We start from the raw sequence: 14,799 nt of genomic DNA, 5'->3' as shown, positions 1-14,799 counted from the left end.
CAAGAAAATATTTGCACTATTTTTGAGTTTATTTTCTTTTTTTTCCCCCCTAAACTATTGCTGTCAACAGAACAACTGAAAAAATAGAAGCAATTGGAACTTCATCAAATGTATGCAACAAATTATATGGAAAATGTTGGGCCTACTTGCTAATAAGTGTTGGAGAGTGTTAGATATTTCATTTATAAATCAATTAGAAATTTAATTTGATTTCTTATATGACAGTAAACCTGAAGGAGCTGGAATTCTCACCAAATCTAACTCTCTAATTTCTTACTGAATATCCTCATTCCAAATTCTCAAATATTTTAGGATATATTTTATGGGTAATCTTCCTTCCAAACTTACGTGATGTAATCAATTTAATATATCTTACAATTTATAATTATTTTATATAAACATATTCTAATTTCCAATTCCCTACAGAACAAAAGACCATAGTTAAAATTTATTTTTAGCTTTTATCATATGAAGGTATTAACAGATGGAGTAAACATGAAAGATGAAATAATTTCTTCCAAACCTAAATGACACCAAAGAATTTTACTTTTTAAATAATTTTTTTCCAGTGATGAATACAAGATATGGAAATATCTAGCCAGATATTTAGAAGTCATTTTGAAGACACAGAGAAAACAAAATGATATTAAAGCAAATATGTGGATGTCATATAACATATTTTTATTTAAACTTACATTTTTTTCTACTAGTAAAATTTGAAATAGAGGCATTAGGGGAAATAAGTAGGAGAAAGAAATAGGAAATAAATGTGCTTCAATATCACATATCTGTGTAAATACAAGGAAGAAGTTTTGGCATCTTTCTTTACTGATTGCATTTCCAGTTACTGGTATTCAAATTATTCCCAATCCATAGTAGATAACAGTAGAAGTCAAATTTGTAAGCTAACGGTAGGAGAGGAGACCAATAGATAGTATAGATCTTGATATAGGAGATATTGCATCAAATTTCTAGATATAGTAGGTGTTGCGTTCAAGCATAAGATTAGTAGAAGCCAGATCTAAAGGTTGGTTGGAAAGAAGCAGACTGGCAGCTCCTAGAAGAGAAGTAGGTTGGACTGTCAAAGCTAGATCTACATCTTACAGATGAGAAAGCCCTGGGGCCACAACCCACTGATTGGAAACCACTGGATCCAAAGCCCAGAGATGGGAAGCCACAACCAAAAGATTGAAAACCTCTGGAGCCAAAGCCCAGAGACCCAGAGTAAGTCGTCTGGCAGGGACGGGAGAGCGTGGAGGTCCTCCGGCGGTAGCAGGATGACTGGCAGGGACTGGACTCCACCTGGAACGCCTGGCCCCTGATAGGCTCAGAGCAGATCTCCTGACAGCCGCTGTGGAGAGAGGAGACCTGCTGGCAGGTGCTCGGAGAGCAGAGGTCCGTGGTGTAGACCAGGTTGCTGGGGTAGGAAGAGCCACAGGAGGAGCCTGGGTAGCGCAACTGGCCCCTAAAGGAGCGAGAGGAGAAGTTTCCAGAGCAGCAGTTGTAGGACATGGTGACAGGAGGTGTGAGTTCAGCTGAGTTACAGTGAGAAGAATCTGAGTTTGAATGTCACTTCTTGGACTGGGATGTTTATATACTCTTTCACTGGGGATGTCATCCCCGTGGCTCATAAAAACAAGTTATCTTCCTCTTTTTAATTGAATTGAAGAGAGCAGCATAGTTATGCATACTTAGTTTCTGTGGTTTTATAACTGGAAGGTGCAGTCATGTTTGTGCCTTGGAATTCAGGTAATAGTGTTGAATCTTCAAAGCTGTTAGTCATCTTTCTCTACCAGAGGTCACCGAGCAGATCACTCAGAGAGCTACATTAGAGGTAGACAATGTCTGGGCTGAGGGAAGCTGGCTTAATTAAAAATAATTGATATCTCTTTCACAATCTGTCTCAAAATTATTGCCACCTGGATAGCAAACTTGCTAACTCACTGATCTACTCATCGTCATTTCTTTTAAACAAAAAACATGCATTGATTGTTACCAAGAAGTGGCAAGTTTACCTAATGGATAGAGCTATCAGGAAGCAACAATGGTAACATGCAAGATGCTTGAGGATTTCTTAAATCAGATCTCAATTTTAAGGGCTTTAATGAAATAGTAACTGAGAGATTCCTTTATTTTCTGATGCTCCTGCTTAAAACCGTGTGCAAACTAAGAGTCAGTCTTAGCTTTTCTCTCCCTTGTATGTATGTGTTTATTGTGGAATGAGTTAAATATTATAAATTGCTTTATGTTATTTTGGAATGTAAGAGGTTATTCATCTAAGATTCTAGGGAAAAACATGAAAAATAAGAACAAAACGTATGGCAAAAATGCCCAGTGTATTTCTCTCTTTAATCAGAGGCAAAGTTTACTACTAAAAGAATTTTCCAGAATCTGGAAAATGCCTTTGTTCTAAAGAAAGTTTATGAAGTAATTGCCTTGAGTTTTTGGACCAAAAGAACCATCTTAAGGAGATTATTCATTTGCCTCAGAAAGCAAGATACATCGCTTTGACTTTAATTGTTTTCAAGTGTTTCTGACAAATATTACAATATTTTAAAAATAAAGGTAATTTTGGGTTGTATTATTCCACCTCTTGGTGGTGAGGTAATGAAGATTGACACCTTGAAGAAGAGGAGAGATTGAGAAGGTTTATCTCTCTGTGGCTTCTGTGCTGTTTGATTTATTCATTTCATAGAAAAACATTTCCCTTCCACTTCTGAACAAATGCATTTGGGTGCAAAAGCCTCCATTTTGTGGAGAAAAGAATGTTCAAAATTACTTAATATCTGATTTCATAGAATAGTCTTCCACAGAAATAGCTTATATAAGAGTGGATGACTAGATAGGCAAACACATTCAATTTAGATGAGTTAAATATTTATATTGGCAAATATGAACTACTGTATATAAAAATAGATAAAAATAAATTTCTTCTGTATACCACAGGGAACTATAATTTAATATATTGTAATAATCTTTAATGAAAAAGAATATGAAAATGAATATACGTGTGTGTATGTATGACTGGGACATTATGCTGAACACCAGAAACTGACACATTGTAACTGACTATACTTCAATAAAAAAGTAAAAAATAAAAATAAACATGTTAGACACTCATTTAACATCTCTACCAATTAGGGATTGTGAGTGGGTTATTTTGTCTATAAGGTCTACAAGATTCAGGAGATGGAACAGATATTGAGATATTGCTTGTTTTCTGTTCTACATTATGCTCCTAAACTTGGAACAAAATAAGTGTCCCCCCTCGAGACTACAAAATATTCTTCAGAGCTTTTAAACACAACAGAATCCTCACTTTGCTACCCGTTCAATAGAAGGCCTTGAAGGACAGGATGAATGAAACACCAGACTCGTGGGTACAATTATGCTTCACCTACAGTCATCTCCCCAAGCCAGATGAATGAGAAATGACATTTTTGCTTCATGAACAATTGCTTTGAAAAACTAATGAAATTCATTTAAAAGTCTGCATTCATAAAAAGGGTCTTTGAAGGTTAATGTATTTCATTTTGTCTGGAGCCTAATGAAGCATTCCTATTCAAATGGGCACATGCTGTTACAGCCACCGCTGGAGTATATAAGTGTTGAGTGTAGGAGGTAACGTTCACACTCACAACATCCGCCTGCAACTCAGCTGAACTGAGAACTCCTGACAGCATGTCTTTCAACCGCAGATTTGGAAACTCCTCCTCCCGCTCTCTCGGAGGTTACCTGGGGTGCCCAGTTTCTCCCTATAGTTCTTTCTACCCCAACATGTTCCAGCTGGGCTCCTCTCTCCCAGGTGGCTCTCGGGAGACCATCTTTGAGCCCACCAGCTACCAGAATCCCTTTACCGTGACTAGATCCTGCCGGACGTCCCGCTTCCGCCCAGAGAACTTTATCTTCCGCGGTCCCTGCCAAACAAATTGCACCGGATCTCTAGGATTTGGAAATACCAGCTTTGGGTCTTTCGGTTATAGAAATCCTGCATTCCAGTCTCTGGGCTGTGGATACAACTTCTGCTGACCAACTTACTTTTCTTCCATGAATTTCCACTCATCACGTTACCAACTAGCCTTTAGCTCTCGCTCTTCTTAGATCAACTTACTGAATATCTCCCATGACCTCATGGTTATGTCCACACTTTGTGAAACTTTTTAACACTCAGCCTCCTCAACATTTATGATTACTGACCGTCTTCATCACCAAGACTCACCATCACAGTCCTCCTGGAAGTATATGATTCACCATGGACAGAGTGGCCTGTGACCTTTTCTAAATCAGACATATGAGATATACCTTGACCTCATTCCTATGCCAATGCTCAAAATCACTTCTGTTACTATTTAAGATTCCTCTCCTATTTTTCTCCTAAGATTCTTTCACTTAACTGTATTTCAAATGGATATGGCATTTAAAATAAACTTATTTATTTAGCATAAATTATGGTATTCCATTTTCTTTTATTCACATGGTACATTTAGTGACTGCATCCAATACCTTCAACTGTCTTAATTTGGTAAACATTTTGTTGTTGTTGTTTTCTTTGTTTCATTTATATTTTGCTGGGTAGAAAAGGGAAGTTTAGAGAATCCAAATAGATGGCGTATCTCATGTCTTAAGAGATTTATAGCCCCTCCTAGGTGAATTTGTTTATTATTGCTTTAGAAAATTTTGTTTTTAGGTGGGTATTCATTGAAAAATGTTTACTGAGTTCTGATTATAGACCAGACATTGTGCTGAGTAAAGACATAAATTCCTTGCCTTCATGGAGTTCACACACACACACACACACACACAATTTTAACTCACTGTCATGTAGCAAGTGTAATAATGGTGATAAAAACGATTCAATGGGAACACAAAGAACAAGGGCTTCAAAAAAGAGTTAAGGATACCACTTGAAACTTATTGACAATAGTAGGAGTGAATTACCACTTCATATAAAAAAGTAATCTTGCTGATCTAATGTGTTAGTTGCAGTCCTTTGAGAAATAGCTGCCAACTAGGATATAACATGAAAGATATTTGTTGGGGAAAATACCTGTCAGTGAAAATGGTGAGGTAGCTGGAGAATTATGGGAGAGCCATCAGACAACGATGCAGGTCTGAACTCAGTGAAGGAGAGAGGGAGGGAAGGAAGGAAGGAAGGAAGGAATGAGGGAAAGAGGGAAAGAAGGTTGGTTGTGTTAGAATAATCTTCAGGGACGTTCCAAGACAGTTTTGGTAAGTCACCCATTGAAGGAGTCCCTCGTGTCATGAAGACAGACCTGCCTGAGTATCAGTCACTGACAAGGCACAACATGACCTTGGCATAAATGTGATGGTAGCCTGAAAGACTGGGAGCTGCAGCCCTGTCCTTTATGTTCCCTGCAGAGGGAGATTTGAGAGCTACATTTTCATAGCTTCCATGCTCATGAAATATATTCTGATTTCAAGTAAGCTGATATACTGATAAATAGTGAAATAATAAATGAAAATAGACTTTTCCGTGAATTAAGGTCAATATACTTTATTTTACTTTCATTGATCAAGAAACAAATTGTTGTATCAGACTCACTCAGTGAAAGTCTAACCTTACAACTGAACGTGAGAAAGAATCGAGAACTATTGGGTAGCCATCTTTGATTTTAAGTGTAACGGATGTATTGGACCCACGAGGGCAAAATTAGGAAGTTGCTGCACTTTTCTCCTGCTACTGAACTTCACAGTTGACCTGAAGGTTCTTACTTCCCTGAATTTCTGAGCAATACCATGGGCAAGATCTATGATCACACTAAGATACTAAGAGACATTTTCATTTCATATTAGGAGTTAAGTCCAACCCAGTATAAATTAAAAACCAGTCATCTAGCCATACTAAAGTTTCTTCCTTTTCCCTCTGTTCAAGGCTGGTCATGTTATTCCATAGGTCACCGGTGGCTTAGAGGGGCCTGATCATTTTATTTACCCTCCTTGTGTTCCATCAATGTTCTGCTCCTGGCTTCTTCTATTCAAATCAAAGAGAACCAGGGTTGGGAGGAAAGAGAATGATGACTGGGGCCACCTGTCTCATCTGACAGCTTTAGACCACCTGAGTCAACATGAATTGGTTGTTTCAGGAGACTTTTCCTGGGAAAAGGTGAGATTAAAGCAATAAATCATTTCACTGTATGCTTCGGGAAACTCCTATAGATTAACTTATTGGATATAATAGTCTGCAGACCTGAAAAACACCTCCCTAATTAAGCAACGGTTAACTTATCCAGAGGCTCCATGTCAGTACCCTCTCTTTGCTTTGCCCATTGATTCTAAACTATCAGGTAATAAATTTGCGCAGTCCCAATCAATTGTATGACTTGAAGCCATTTGACCTCAGGACCTCACTTCTAACACCTGATTTTTGGAGACACAGCTAAATCTTTGGATGCAGTGGTACTTCCCCTCAATGCTGGAAGTTTGGATATCCTTCATTTTGCTTCATTAACAGATTGTCTGGTGATATTCTGAGGTGTTTAAAAGGCACATAGAAAGTCTTTTCACTGAGCTAGTCATAAGTGCTACCAGTGGTTCTTTGCTGATGAGTATCCTCTCTTATCACCCATGTCTGAATACTGGCTCTTTTCTGGTGGAAATGGAGGTATGTTTTCCAGAAACTACCTTCTTACCTCTCTGGCTCACTTCCTGGGACCATCTACCCTGAACCATTGCCCTGACAGCACACACTTTTAGAACCTCTCCTTAGCTCCTCACCCTCAGTGTCGCCCACCACTTAGCCCTGTATCCTACCCAGCTCTCTTTAGCTGGCATCTATCTGCTCTGGAGATGACTCTCTTAGCCCAGAGGACACACACACACCCTACACTATTCATGGAAGCAGAGTCTGAAAGAATGCTTCAGAGGGGCAGAATTTCTTGTTTCTGAGAAATCTCTGTTTTTGGTCTTAAGGTCTTAATTTACTGAATAAGCCCCTCCAACATTCTTTTTTTTTAACATTTTTTTATTGAGTTATAGTCATTTTACAATGTTGTGTCAAACTCCAGTCTAGAGCACAATTTTTCAGTTATACATGAACATATATATATTCATTGTCACTTTTTTTTTTCACTGTGAGCTACCACAGGGTCTTGTATATATTTCCCTGTGCTATAATGTATAATCTTGTTTATCTATTCTACATATGCCTGTCAGTATCTACAAATTTTGAACTCCCTATCTATCCCTTCCCCCTACCCTTGGCAACCACAAGTTTGTATTCTGTGTCTATGACTCTGTTTCTGTTTTGTATTTATGTTCTTTTTTTTTTTTTTTTTTGATTCCACATATGAGTGATCTCATATGGTATTTTTTTTTCTCTTTCTGGCTTACTTCACTTAGAATGACATTCTCCAGAAACATCCATGTTGCTGAAAATGGCATTATGTTGTCAGTTTTTATGGTTGAATAATATTCCATTGTATAAATACACCTCATCTTTTTGTTAACTTTTTTTTTTATTGAGTTATAGTCATTTTACAATGTTGTGTCAAATTCCAGTCTAGAGCACAATTTTTCAATTATACATGAACATACATATATTCATTGTCACATTTTTTTTTCACTGTGAGCTACCGTATCTTGTATATATTTCCCTGTGCTATACAGTATAATCTTGTTTATCTATTCTACGTTTTGAAATCCCAGTCTATCCCTTCCCACCCTCTGCCCCCTTGGCAACCACACGTTTGTATTCTACATCTATGAGTCTGTTTCTGTTTTGTATTTATATTTTGTTTGTTTGTTTTTTAGATTCCACATATGAGCGATCTCATATGGTATTTTTCTTTCTCTTTCTGGCTTACTTCACTTAGAATGACATTCTCCAGGAACATCCATGTTGCTGCAAATGGTGTTATGTTGTCAGTTTTTATGGCTGAGTAGTATTCCATTGTATAAATATACCACTTCTTCTTTATCCAGTCATCCATTGATGGACATTTAGGCTGTTTCCATGTCTTGGCTATTGTAAATAGTTCTGCTATGAACATTGGGTGCAGGTGTCATCCTGAAGTAGGGTTCCTTCTGGATATATGCCCAGGAGCAGGACTCCTGGGTCATATGGTAAGTCTTTTGAGGAATCTCCATACTGTTTTCCACAGTGGCTGCACCAAACTGCATTCCTACCAGCAGTGTAAGAGGGTTCCCTTTTCTCCACAGCCTCTCCAGCATTTGTCATTTGTGGAGTTTTGAATGATGGCCATTCTGACTGGTGTGAGGTGATAACCTCATTGTAGTTTTGATTTGCATTTCTCTGATAATTAGTGATATTGAGCATTTTTTCATGTGCCTATTGATCATTTGTATGTCTTCCTTGGAGAACTGCTTGTTTAGGTCTTCTGCCCATTTTTGGATTGGGTTGTTTGTTTTTTTCTCATTAAGTCAAATGAGCTGCTTGTATATTCTGGAGATCAAGCCTTCATCGGTTTCATCATTTGCAAAAATTTTCTCCCATTCCGTAGGTTGTCGTTTTGTTTTACTTATGGCTTCCTTTGCTGAGCAGAAGCTTGTAAGTTTAATTAGGTCCCATTTGTTTATTCTTGAGAGCAATCTCCTTTACTTAAAGTCAACTGACTGTAAACAACATCTACAAAATGCCTTTACAACAACAGCAAGACTAGTATTTGACCAAACAGCTGGGCACCATAGCCTAGCCAAGCTGACACAGAAAATTAACCATCACAGGCTCCATTGTTCTCGAAATTCTGGGCTGATAGTTTCTATTTCATTAAAAAATATGCTATACTTTAAATTACTGCACAAGACTTAAAGCAGGAGTAAATTAAAATTTTACATATAGTAATCTTCCTCTCAGGTTGTTAAATTATTCTCTTACTTTTTTATGATGGTTTTCTCAGATTCTTATGTCCAATTCATAAGAGAGATTTCTAGCACAATTTCACAACTGCTCACTGGAATAACTAAAACTCTTAATGAAATGTCTGTGTATTCTTTTCTGCCTACAAGCCATCTGTACTCTTTAGCACAATTGTGCTAAGAACACAACTCTGTTCCCAGCTGTGCACAAGAGACTTATTAGAGCAGAGGGCGATGTTCAGAGAATTTATTTCCAAGATCATTTTTAATCGATTTGTCCATCTTATGCTATTTCTGTCATCACATTTCTCATGTTGGCTTTATTCCTTTGCCTTTGTCATGCTCCCCCATTGTTTGCCATGCCCTTCTTTTATCATTTGCTACCTTTCTGCTTTGTTTTCTGTGCTTTGTGCAAGTGTTCATTCTCCACGGTTTCCATAACTCCTGGCACTGTCAACATTTGAGTTGCATGCTACTTTGTCAGGATAGAGCTGTGTTGTGCATTGTATGGTGGTTAGTAGCCTCCCTGGTTTCTTCCACTAGGTGCCAGTAGCACTAACGCCCCTCCTCCACCCTGACTGTGACACTCAAATAGGTCTTCAGATATTGCCAAATGCTGTCTGGAAGTAAAATTATTTCCTGTCTAGAGCCACTTATTTAGATGGGTATCCAGAAAATGAGCCCTTTGGTATAGTTCTTAACTGTGAACACTGGAACTAAAACATTCAGGATAGGGATAGGATGGTAAAAATGCAACGGTATATTACTCCATGCCTGAATGAGGTGTTGCAAATGATGACTGCCCAATAAATGTATTTGTACTGCATAAATCCAAAATAATGTTGAACTACTTACTTGGCAAATATTATTCCACCGTTTCATATAAATGTAGTAATTATTATTATGTTTAGAATTAAAATGACCTGTTCAACTGCAACTAGAGAAAAGATAATGGCATTTTTGTGACAAGCGTCTCGGTTCTAGAATGTCTAAGTTGTCTGTTGGGATCACACCTACTCTGACCGTCCTGGACCAAGAAGTAAGAGTAAGACTTAGATAATCTTCTCACTATATTTCAAATAATCAAGACCAATGGAGACCAATTGTTGTTTATAGACTCTGCTTTACTATCTCGTGGGCATTGTGAGAGCTTTCTTTAATTTGTCTGACTCATTCTATGTACTCCACAAAAAAGACTTCCACTCTTCTAGTATCTGCCAGCAATGATGAAGCTGACCATAAACCACACTTTCTTTCATTTTGAGGCTTTGAATCTGACATTACAGGTTTTGCTCTCTAAGTCTCAACCATCTCAATTCAATTCATCATATGGGTACTTTACTATGAACTTCTTCAGCTGTATCTACCAAATATTTCACACTAACAAGCATCTACTCAGAGATTCATATTTCAAATACAAGAAAACAAGGTCATTTAAACAATTATATATTTGTTCTTGCTGTATGCTAGGGTTTATGCTAGGCTCTGGAGAATACAAGTTTAAGTAATAATGTAATGGAACTGATATACAGCTATCAACAATACTGTCAACTAACTATAATGTTAATTAGACTGATATAATCTCACAAGACAAGAAATGAAGTTTGGAGGATGTTTCCCAGAAAAAAGTAAAGCTCAGGTTAGGACATAGAAGATCATACATCTGAACAGGCAGAGTCACAGGAAAGGAATTAAGAAAGTGAAATATGCAAAGAGCATGTCTAAGGATTCTCCCTTGCCCTTCACATGTGGAAGAAATCTTGAGCTTGAACTAGAAAGGTTATGGGATACCATGGATGTCATGCTCACAAATTTAGACTGTAATATATAAGAAACTGGAGATCAATAGAAATTTCTGAGGAGTAATTTTAGTATTTCATTCTGTCACCTATATTTAATGCACATTCTTGGGGACAGATTTCTAAATGAGAACTTTCATTTGCTTGTTTTAGTCAATACTTATTTTCCAATAATATTTGCAATTCACTTTTTTCCCCCATGTTTTATCATTTGGAATGATTCTGGCCAGAAAGGTATTAGAAATATTTTGTAGTTTGTGGGCAATATCTTATTTTTTAACTCTTATCAACTTGCCTGAAAGGAAGCCCTGAGACAAGAATTGTATCTTCTACATAATTTGTTACTTTCAGAGTATCATTTAATAAAATGTTAGCAATTGATTCACTCTGCTTTCAAGGGAGCACAGCACTTTAGATATAAATTATTTATTAAATGTAAAAAACTACCTTGATATCTTCTATCCTTCAGAAGTTGTCCTGATTGACAAAAATCTCTATTTAGCATTTTCCTGTGTTCCTGACTCATATCTCATTGTGTTGCGCACAGGTCATGTTTCCTCATGGACAGAGGAAAACTTTGGAGACAAAGCAGTTCTCTGAAAGGAGCTGAGTGTTCCAGCTCAGAAGCAGCAGGTCATTCTGATTAATGACCATTTCAAGCATGTTTGTGTGGAAAGGGATAAAAGGCATTTTGAAGAATGTGTCTCCATTAAAACCAAAATATATTGTTAGGCTTTTATTGTTGGCTGAAAAATCACAACAGTAAAAAAAAGTTTCATTGTAGACAAAAATAAAATTTAGCTATGAAAATTAAAATCATTAATTTATTGATTTTATATTACTTTTAAAAGTAGTAGTCTAAATTTGGTGGGCTTTCATTTTTAACATGTTGTAACAGTATACTCTTACAATCCATAAACACAAAGAGTTGGACTCAGTTTTTTTTTCTTTTTGTTTTGTTTTTTAATATATCTGAGGTACAGAGAAGTTAATTTGTCCAAGATCAGCTAGTCAGTAGTGTATTTTAAACTCAGTTTTACTTTTAAAATTCTGCTTTTTAAACCATATCATCCTATGCAAGAAGCAAAAATTAATTAATTAACTAATTAATTAATTTGTTAATTAATTTTTAAAAAGCACTCATCTTGATGGTGGTGAGCAATCTCTCGGGTAATAAAGTATCTAGTTTTCTTACTAATATTATCTAAGCATTTGATATCAAGGAAATATTGATCATTACGTCTTCAAAGATCTGAATAATGTGGCATTTAGTTATCAGGAATATATGCCATTAATAAATTACACTTATACAAATTTATTTTATAAATCCTAGAACAAGGTTAAATGAATGCTGAAAAATATTCTCAATGGATACAGCAGAATGCATGATGAAGTATCTAAGAATTTTTATTTGAGCAAGTGGAGCAAAAATTGAGAAATGATGATATGAAAGCAATAGTGTCTAGAAACTGGACAGTATTGCGAGCAAAGAGGCCCTACTTAACGTCTGATGCCTCTACGCAAAGACGAGTGTTCCGGCCGAAGACCCAAACGAGGAGCGGACTTTCTGACATAGGACACAGTGAAGTCTCAGTAAACCCAATCGGCTACCACAGTCTCATAACTACTAAATTAGACATTTCTACTATGAGACTGACTTAAGTAATTGGATTTTACATAATGATAGAAGGAAAAATAAAAAGCATCAACAAGAAAATTGAGATTATGAAACATTTTTGCTTTGTTCTTTGATATGTTGTCCTCAGAATATTTTTGCTGCTGCTTAAAACAGCGCAGTGCAGGTCTGTAAAGATAAATTCTAAATTGCTTAAGCTCATAGTACCAGGCTCCTGTGAAGCAGTGGTCAATTGACTGCAGATTCATTCCAGCCCCTTAAAAATCATGAAATAGGCCAATTTTGTACAAATTCTATTATAAGGAATTGGGATTTTTTTTTTTAGTTTGTCCATTGTTCCTTTCAACCCCCAAAGATGTCTTATATGTAATAGGTACACATAGCTATTCATTACTTGCCTGGATTTCTTATTCTGTTGCATAAACAACCATATATATACATATATTGTTTTATTTGATATATAAAATGAGCTCTATTAAGAATAAAAATATTTTTCTTTTTTAAAGGTGTTTTCTGAAACAATAACACTAAGGAGCCAGAGAGATACAGAGAGAAAGAATATTTTTATTGAGAGACTGAAATCCTGCATATCCTCTGAGCTGAGTTAGGGTGGAAGGATGACTTAACATCCCTTCTCTCCATGTCCACATACTCTTCTTGAGAAATCTACTTAACCTGGATTTTCCTTTTTTTGATAGAAAAATTCTTTGAACACGTTTTTTCCTTTTAAACTTAGTTACCAGGGTCACGCTTTCCTGGCGTACCAGCTGGTGATCCTTGGTGACTTACCTCCTCACCTCAATTTCTTCATTTTTATAATTGGATAAAATTATGTCTTTGGCAGGATTAGACTAGGAATTCAAGGAGACATTATATAACAAACACCTGTCACCTAGTGGAAGGCAGCTGACCAATGTTAGGTCCTTCCTACTATTATTTTTACTGGTTTTATTTACATGTTCTAAAACATGGAGATTTCGTCAACAAATACTCAACTCACACTTACATATCAACTGTGTGACCGTCACTGTCCTGGCCACAAAGATAAAGTGACATAGTTCTTACTCTCAAACAAGTTACATGGCAGTTAAAAAAAAAAAAAGATAATGGAAAGAAAGAAAATCTCCATGTGTTTTTAAGCCCATTAGAAACAATAGACTATATCTAACTCAAGAAGAAAATTGTTTTCAAGTGCTGTAAGGTTAAAATGGACACTTTGCATAGGAATTTCACTATGTCTCTTTCTATGTCGTAAGTCTAGCACTGCGTCCGGAACAGCTCTACCAGCAGAATGTTCACACCATCCCTGATGGAAAGGCAGTGGGAACTAGGAAATGTTCTTGTAAGAGCAGAGGATTTCAAATGCGGGTGACCCTTACTGATACTGAGAAGCACATTTTACTTTGGAATCTATTTCTCCTTCTTTCTGTGTGTGTGTGTGTGTGTGTGTGTGTGTGTGTGTTATTCTTTCTCAAGAATGAAACTTTCAGGAAAAAAAAATGTGTGAGATAATGCTGAACTTCTCTATTCCATCCCATCCCATCCCATTTTCCTCTATTCTTTCTCACTGAAAGGAGTACTGGTCACCAGCAATAAATAGATCCTCTGACCCACTAATAATACAAAACTTGTATACTGAAAATTTTTGCTATGGAGATGATCCACATGGGAGTTATTGAAGCAGCTAATTCTATGTCTTCCTGCTTGACCTTATCTCAAACATTTTCCATTCTTTTATACAATGGCCCACTGTCTCTCTCAGTAAGTAGAACAAAATTCCTGTAAAACTACAGTTCTACCATGGATCACTAGATTTCTGTGGAAGAAATCTTAGATTTCTGGATACTGCCAGATGAAATGATAAACCTTAGAATGAAAGATAATTTAGAACAAAATCAGAGTTGCTATTCCAAAAGGGATAAATAACAATTAGGAAAGTATATTGATGAAAATTGAAATCAATTAAACATGACTCACATATAGCTCTGCTTATATTAGTAACCCAAGAAGAATATTAATCAAGTAGATATTCAAGTTTGAATTATTTCAAGTAAAACTCTTAACAAAGTTTAATGTTCTTTAATGTTCATATAGTGTTTTACAGTTTATATGTCCTTCAATACACATGCATGACATTATGAACACCATCAGTTGTATTACAGAAGATACAGGTGGCTACTTCTTTCACAAAGATACAAATGTTAAAAAAAAAAAAAAGATACTGCATTACAATGTCCTTATAATGGGGAATTTGCAGGTTGCTAATACGCAAGACTAGAAGAACCCCGACAAAAGGACCAGCACATTAACTGGTAAGTCCCACAAATTCAGCCATGGGTCCTGGACCTTCATGCATCAGTCCAAGGTGACTAGTTTCTCCACGTGGTGAGGTATCACAAGTGATCCTAACTTCAAGATGGAAACCCAGGGGACCTTCTGCTCAGACTGTAGAATCTACTTCAATAATCCCATTCTCGGGTATAAGTTCTTTGTCAAGGATGGGACAGGGAGAAAGTGTTGGCTGGAAAT

At 36.6% G+C, this 14,799-nt stretch overlaps 2 protein-coding genes across 2 annotated transcripts; one reads left to right on the top strand and one right to left on the bottom strand.

The window, feature by feature from the left end:
• Positions 1-658: 658 nt before the first annotated feature.
• Positions 659-1,586, bottom strand: LOC105070256 (keratin-associated protein 14). The gene has a single exon (XM_010956600.3). It carries the CDS (start codon positions 1,510-1,512, stop codon positions 1,006-1,008), a length of 507 nt encoding a protein of 168 aa, XP_010954902.1. The 5' UTR covers positions 1,513-1,586; the 3' UTR covers positions 659-1,005.
• Positions 1,587-3,681: 2,095 nt separating this feature from the next.
• On the top strand, positions 3,682-4,029 carry LOC105070255 (keratin-associated protein 15-1-like). Its single transcript, XM_010956599.3, has one exon. The coding sequence runs from the start codon at positions 3,682-3,684 to the stop codon at positions 4,027-4,029; it is 348 nt and encodes a 115-aa protein (XP_010954901.1).
• Positions 4,030-14,799: the final 10,770 nt, after the last annotated feature.

The sequence above is a fragment of the Camelus bactrianus genome, chromosome 1 (genome assembly GCF_048773025.1).
Source record: "Camelus bactrianus isolate YW-2024 breed Bactrian camel chromosome 1, ASM4877302v1, whole genome shotgun sequence".
NCBI classification, from domain to species: domain Eukaryota; kingdom Metazoa; phylum Chordata; class Mammalia; order Artiodactyla; family Camelidae; genus Camelus; species Camelus bactrianus.
Note: the sequence above shows the minus strand (reverse complement) of the source record. Positions and strands in the feature narration are given on the sequence as shown.

Excerpts from the sequence above, each read along its gene's own strand:
- LOC105070256 (XM_010956600.3), bottom strand. The coding sequence starts at position 1,512 with ATGTCCTACAACTGCTGCTCTGGAAACTTCTCCTCTCGCTCCTTTAGG.
- LOC105070255 (XM_010956599.3), top strand. The coding sequence starts at position 3,682 with ATGTCTTTCAACCGCAGATTTGGAAACTCCTCCTCCCGCTCTCTCGGA.